The 7,500-nt window shown below is 40.3% G+C and overlaps 2 protein-coding genes across 20 annotated transcripts in view; one reads left to right on the forward strand and one right to left on the reverse strand.

Annotated features, from left to right (window-relative positions):
• Positions 1-5,139, forward strand: part of gpr34a (G protein-coupled receptor 34a) — a 6,190-nt gene extending 1,051 nt beyond the window's left edge. Inside the window, exon 2 of the mRNA XM_077232122.1 lies at positions 2,240-5,139. Coding sequence (XP_077088237.1) covers positions 2,309-3,457 — 1,149 coding nt within the window. The 5' untranslated portion in view covers positions 2,240-2,308 and the 3' untranslated portion in view covers positions 3,458-5,139. The remainder of the gene's footprint in view (positions 1-2,239) is intronic.
• caskb (calcium/calmodulin-dependent serine protein kinase b) overlaps positions 1-7,500 on the reverse strand; it is an 81,648-nt gene that overhangs the window by 42,627 nt on the left and 31,521 nt on the right. For all 19 annotated transcript variants that reach the window (XM_077232107.1, XM_077232116.1, XM_077232121.1 and 16 more), the window contains exons 4-5: positions 6,997-7,074; positions 6,843-6,915 (exon numbers count right to left, since the gene is read on the reverse strand). In XM_077232107.1, coding sequence (XP_077088222.1) covers positions 6,843-6,915; positions 6,997-7,074 — 151 coding nt within the window. The remainder of the gene's footprint in view (positions 1-6,842; positions 6,916-6,996; positions 7,075-7,500) is intronic.

Raw genomic sequence — 7,500 nt, forward strand, 5'->3', positions numbered from 1 at the left:
TGTGTGTGTGAGTGTGTGTGTGTGAGTGTGTGTGTGTGTGTGTGTGTGTGACGGGTAGGTTTAGGGACAGAGGCAGTGTAAGGGGATAGAATATAAAGTTTGTCCAGTATAAAATCCATTAGTCCTATGGAATGTCCTCACAAGGATAGCAAAACAAACCTGTGTGTGTGTGTGTGTGTGTGTGTGTGTGTGTGTGTGTGTGTGTGTGTGTGTGTGTGTGTGTGTGTGTGTGTGTGTGTGTGTGTGTGTGTGTGATTGTGTTATTCAACAGATGCCATTAACAAAACAGACAGAGAAACATATGTGCGTACATGAATACACTTCATACTACGTATGATTCAGGAAATATGTAGATTGCTCCGCTAAAATGGGCAGAGTTCCATATTTAAAAAAAAAGATTTAAAAAAAGCTTTCTATAGAAACATTTTGACAACTAAAAATATGCTAAATGTATGAAATTACCATTTTAGCATGCAATAAGCACACATGGTCCTCATGATCAATTTCCTCTAACCTCTAATTTCCTTTAACCTTTAATTCAATATTCAACAATATTATTGATCTCCTGCACCGACACCATTATACAAGAACTGGACAATGACATCACAGTTTACTCCAGAGCGGATATATATATATATATAAATGAACTAAATTAATAACTATTACAACAAAAATTAAACTTCACTGAACTTACTTAAGCTGGACTGTGACGCTATTTTCTTCTAGAACAAACTTTGTTGCATTATTTTCCTGTTATCTCTGTAAAGCTGCTGTGAAACTCTGTGTTGTAAAGCGCTGTATAATAAAGCTGACTGGACTTGTGTGAAGAAGCGTCATGAAATCATTTCTGAAATGTCAGCGGCCTTCTGTTAATGGAATCATGATTAATCCAACTTTGTTAAATAAACATTTTGATTTTACTATTTACAGCTCATATATCAAATTTAAAAAAAAATAATTAAATTTTTTAAAAATTACGTAAAATTATTCCTTTTTACACGTGTAGATTTAGCAGACGCTTTATTCAGAGCAAATTACAATAACACAAGCAGAAGAGATTTGAGGAAAAAACACGGTTTCATAAATACCAGAATTAATACTGATAGAGTGGAAGTGCACAGAAATAGAAAAAGCAAGTGTGAATTTACTTTCATTGTGCTGAGTACAAATATATATCAGTTCCTTCAGGATGTCACGGGACCTTTTCAGGTTTTTGCAGCATAAAATGACTAATTTTGCGGTGGCTTTTCTCAAAATTTGCAGCAATATTTGCAATAATAACATTGTTAATACTTAACACTGGGCTCTGTAATTTCTAAGAGCATTGATAATAACTTAAAATCAGAATTTCAATATTTTATTTCAAATGTAACACCAAATAAACTGCTCAACCTATACATTTATTTTTATATTTTAAAGATACCAATCAATTTTTTATATGTGTCAAATATGACACAACAGGCTTTCGAGGAATGCTTACTTCTTCATCTCTCCGTCATCGTTGCAGGGCTACAGCACTACACTGTGTTTAACCCCCCACAATACAGATTATAGAGCTTTCATCATAAAACTAAGCATTTAAATATATCTTACTAAGACTTATTACTGAGAGATATAGAGTGACAAATTATATTTATATATAAGTAGTAAGTATGTAAGTAAGTACGTAAGTAAATGTAAGTAGTCTGCTATAAAAATCTCATTGATTTACATTTTTGGCCATAAAAATAATAAAATAAAATCGCAAAATCCTGGAGGGACTGATATATATATATGTATGTATGTATATGTATATATCATTATTGTTCTACACAAATGTGCAAGATTGAGTTAGAGAAAGAAGAGACCAGCTCAGAACGAGAACGAGCCATAAACCTCCAATAGACCCAAAACACACACTCATAAAAGATGCAAGAAGTGCTAATCCTTCAGTTTTCCTACGCCCTCCCGTTCAACACACACACATCCAGAAAAGAGCTGCCAAGCAATTCCAACTCTCTTTAAATTAAAACATTCAACAGAGCTAAAATGATGAGAAAAAAGGGAATGGAAAATTGAGAGAGAGACGAGGCGTTTCATGCATCATTCAGAGTGTGTTTCTGGGACGTTTGCCTGGCCATGATTTACACTCGTTCGGATGAGCCAGAGCTTTCTCACTTTCATTTTCATTGGGTCGAGACAGAATTTTCCCCTGTTGTTCCCCAGTACAGTAATTTAAAACATGTCTTTCTCTCCCCAGAGCTGAAGATTCGAGTGGAAAAACTTCAGTGAACTTCAGCCTAAAAACAAAAACATCCCGTTGAACACGATGAGCACCACCGCCTGGCCGCCGCACCGCTTCACCGATCACAACGCCACCTCGCTAACACACAACCGCTCGTGTGCGCTGGACGAGGAGAGCTTACGGCTCCCGCTAGCGGTGTTATACTCGCTCATCTTTCTCTTCGGCCTGGCGGGAAACCTGCTAGCTTTGTGGGTCTTCCTCTTTCTGCACTCGCGCAGGAACTCCGTGCGCGTCTTCCTCATCAACGTAGCCCTAGCGGATCTGGTGCTAGTAGCCTGTCTTCCCTTCCGCGTGCTGTATCACTCCCAGGGGAACGTGTGGTTGCTGGGCCCACGCATGTGCAAGGCGGTGGGAAACCTGTTCTACATGAACATGTACGTTAGCATCACCCTGCTGGGTCTCATTAGCCTGGACCGCTACCTGAAGATCATCGGCGTGAGAGGCTCTCAGAGAGGCTGCGGGCCGCGCTGGCTACGAGGGAGCCGCTGGAGTCATGTGACCTGCGTTCTGCTGTGGACCTGCTCTTTAGTGATGGTTATTCCCATGATCGCACTGGCCGAGGGCAACGAGGAGCCTGGGAAGTGTTTCCAGTACAAGCAAAGGAAACATGCGCGTGGGAAAGCCTACTTTAACCTGTTCTTAGTGGGCGTGTTCTGGCTAGTGTTCGTGGTTCTGCTAGTGTCGTACGCACGGATCGCACGCCGACTGCTACGAGCGTCGCGCGACAAACCAGACCTGCCGAACGCCTCCCGCTATGCCCGCACCGCTAAGAAGTCATTCGTGGTTCCGCTACTCTTTACCGTGTGCTTCGTGCCGTATCACGCCTTCAGAGGCATCTACATATCGTCTCAGCTTAGCGATGCTAGCTGTGAAAAGCAGAGGTTAATGGATCGAACCAACGAGGTCATGCTTCTGTTCTCCGCGCTCAACAGCTGCCTGGACCCCGTCATGTACTTCATGCTCTCGGGTTCGGTGCGCAAAGCCACCCTACAGGCGTTAGCGCAGCTAATCCACGTGCAACACGAACCCGCTACCACTAACAGCTCCACCACCGAGGTCAGGAGGACGTCTTTAGCTTCAGCCCACGGGAGGCTGGGACTGATTACGCCGCTCCGCTCCAAACCTGCGCTCATCACTGACGCCGACGCAGATCAGTGTTCGCAATCAAACTGATCAGCAGCATCTCAGTGATGACGAGTCTCTGCGAGACAACAATTTCGTAATTATTCTTTGACACATCACTGTGAATATGTAAACCTCTACTTCTTCACTGGCTTTTAATAAAAATCCTCTTCAGATGATACCTGAGTCCTGAGCCAATCTACCAGCTCCCCTTGATCTCCACGGGACACTTTAGGACAAATGGTTGAGATCTTGAGATCTCAGTGATGACGAGGCTGTGAACGCTGCATGGGAAATACTCATGGTAAACAATGATTAGCTTGAAAGGTTTGCATGGGAAAGTTCACTTGTATGAGCATGTGTGGGATATACGGCTGGATACACAGCTCACTAAACATCTGGTGTTAGTGTTCAGACACAGACAACAAATCAGACACAACTGTAGGCAGTCAGTGTTGTCAAAACCTCAAATGTCATATTTCAAGCAACAGCAGCTGCAGTGATGCAGAAACGGCATGACTTACACATAAAGAGTGAGTGACGCCTCCTGCTGGAGGAACTGAGTTACTGCACTGAAATAGAGCCGTGCAGAAGGAACTGTTGAACTCTGATGAGTCTGTGAACTGATGAAGTCAAGTCTCCTTCATTTATACAGCACTTTTAACAATATATTGTTTCAAAGCAGTTTTACAGTGGTAATAGTAAATGAAAGTGACAGATTGTTTTGGCTCTACAGTAGGAGTGGGAATCTCTAGGCACCTCACGATCCAGACGGCTGCGCTGCGATGCTCAAATGATTATTGATGCAACTTCTTTGTGTGTGTGACTGCTTGGTACTTTTAAAGCAAAGTATTTATAACGACCCATAAAGAATTTACTTCCAATATATTTTATTAATAAAACAAAATGAATTGATTTGGCAAGTCAACTGTAATTTACATTTGCCAGCATGTGTCCCAACATTGCAAAGAACCATCAGGAAAAGAGACGTGTGTCTGTACTAGCAGCAAACCGTAGTCAATGAACACAAACTTCAGCATATTCTGAATCTCTAACATAAAATAATAGACTCTATCCAACATCCTCCTGTTATGTGCAATGAGCAATATAATCCTTCAGACAAAAAAAAACATTTTGCTTTAGCAAAATCACAAACAGCTTTCATTCCAAAAAATATTATGTTGCAGCAGCTCTCATACAAAAATTATTTTTCCCCGACCCCTACTTTACAGCAGATCTAGAATAAAGTTATTGACCAGATAAAGTTAGTTTTGATTCAGTCACTTCCGTTGTAAAGACGATTAGTTATTAACTTAGCGGCCGCTAACACACACAGTTCTAACAGAAAACAGAAACTTTTAATGTGTTCTGGAGAGACTACTGACACTTCAGCACTGCACTGTCGTCGTGTCATGAACAACATTCACACACATCTACACAGCGTCCAGCTGAAGCCTCAATCTGACAGTAATCACACTTTATGGGACGCGCAAGAGACGGGAGCGTCCTGATGATGTCAGCGGTTCAGACACTTTCTATGGATCTTCGATATTTGTGATCTCTGGATACGAGCTGTTGAACATCATCTTACACACACATACTGACTTCTGTGTTCCTGAACAGCATGAAATGATAACATGCACACCTGCAGTTCAATGGATAAAAGTGTCTGCCTAGTGCAGAAATGTAAATAAAATTAATAAATAAATAAAACAAGAGAATAAAAATATAAAGCCTTATTCTGTGTTTATTCCTTTATCATTTGTTATTCTTATAGATAAACTCTAAGTGTTCTCAAAACTAAAGTCACACATGTTTGAACAACATGAGGGCAAGAACATGATTTATGGGTGAAGATGATCATGTTATGGGTGAAGATGATGAAGATGAACATGATTTATGGGTGAAGATGATCATGTTATGGGTGAAGATGATGAAGATGAACATGATTTATGGGTGAAGATGATGAAGATGAAGATGTTATGGGTGAAGGTGATGAAGATGAACATGATTTACGGGTGAAGATGATGAAGATGAACATGATTTATGGGTGAAGATGATGAAGATGAACATGATTTATGGGTGAAGATGATGAAGATGAACATGATTTATGGGTGAGGATGATGAAGATGAGCATAATTTACGGGTGAAGATGATGAAGATGAACATGATTTATGGGTGAAGATGAAGATGAACATGTTATGGGTGAAGATGATGAAGATGAACATGTTATGGGTGAAGATGATGAAGATGAACATGATTTACGGGTGAAGATGATGAAGATGAACATGATTTATGGGTGAAGATGATGAAGATGAACATGATTTATTGGTGAAGATGATGAAGATGAACATGATTTATGGGTGAAGATGATGAAGATGAACATGTTATGGGTGAAGGTGATGAAGATGAACATGATTTATGGGTGAAGATGATGAAGATGAACATGATTTATGGATGAAGATGAACATGATTTATGGGTGAAGATGAAGAAGATGAACATGATTTATGGGTGAAGATGATGAAGAAGAACATGATTTATGGGTGAAGATGATGAAGATGAACATGATTTATGGGTGAAGATGATGAAGATGAACATGATTTATGGGTGAAGATGATGAAGATGAACATGATTTATGGGTGAAGATGATGAAGATGAACATGATTTATGGGTGAAGATGATGAAGATGAACATGATTTATGGGTGAAGATGATGAAGATGAACATGATTTATGGGTGAAGATGATGAAGATGAACATGATTTATGGATGAAGATGATGAAGATGAACATGATTTATGGGTGAAGATGATGAAGATGAACATGATTTATGGGTGAAGATGATGAAGATGAACATGATTTATGGGTGAAGATGAACATGATTTATGGATGAAGATGATGAAGATGAACATGATTTATGGGTGAAGATGATGAAGATGAACATGTTATGGGTGAGGATGATGAAGATGAACATGTTATGGGTGAGGATGATGAAGATGAACATGTTATGGGTGAGGATGATGAAGATGAACATGTTATGGGTGAGGATGATGAAGATGAACATGATTTATGGATGAAGATGATGAAGATGAACATGATTTATGGATGAAGATGATGAAGATGAACATGATTTATGGGTGAAGATGATGAAGATGAACATGATTTATGGGTGAAGATGATCATGTTATGGGTGAGGATGATGAAGATGAACATGATTTATGGGTGAAGATGATGAAGATGAACATGTTATGGGTGAAGATGATGAAGATGAACATGATTTATGGGTGAAGATGATGAAGATGAACATGATTTATGGGTGAAGATGATGAAGATGAACATGATTTATGGATGAAGATGATGAAGATGAACATGATTTATGGGTGAAGATGATGAAGATGAACATGATTTATGGGTGAAGATGAAGAGATTGAGTCTTACCTTGACGTCTCTGTGTATGACGTTGTTGTCATGACAATAGCGCAGGGCTTCAAGTATCTGTCGCATGTAGTGACTGCGAACACACACACACACACAGATTGAGCACAGGAAGCAGATGGGGCTGTGTGTGATGTGAACAGGAAGTGATGCTCACCTGGACACCGCCTCACTGTAGACGAACCCGGCATCGGCCCTCTTCACAATCTCAAAGCACAGATCGGCTCCATCCATGCTGCACACACACACATCAAAGTTACACACACATCAAAGTTACACACACATCAGCGTTACACACACATCAGCGTTACACACACATCAGCGTTACACACACACATCAGTGTTACACACACAGTGTCACACACACATCAGTGTTACACACACATCAGCGTTACACATCAGCGTTACACACACAGTGTCACACACACATCAGCGTTACACACACATCAGCGTTACACACACATCAGCGTTACACATACATCAGTGTTACACACACACATCAGCGTTACACACACACATCAGCGTTACACATACATCAGTGTTACACACACACATCAGTGTTACACACACATCAGCGTTACACACACATAAGCGTTACACACACATCAGTGTCACACACACACATCAGCGTTACACACACATCAGCGTTACACACACATCA

Source organism: Siphateles boraxobius, unplaced genomic scaffold (genome assembly GCF_051911475.1).
Source record: "Siphateles boraxobius isolate OS27281-9 unplaced genomic scaffold, OSU_SipBor_1 163, whole genome shotgun sequence".
NCBI classification, from domain to species: domain Eukaryota; kingdom Metazoa; phylum Chordata; class Actinopteri; order Cypriniformes; family Leuciscidae; genus Siphateles; species Siphateles boraxobius.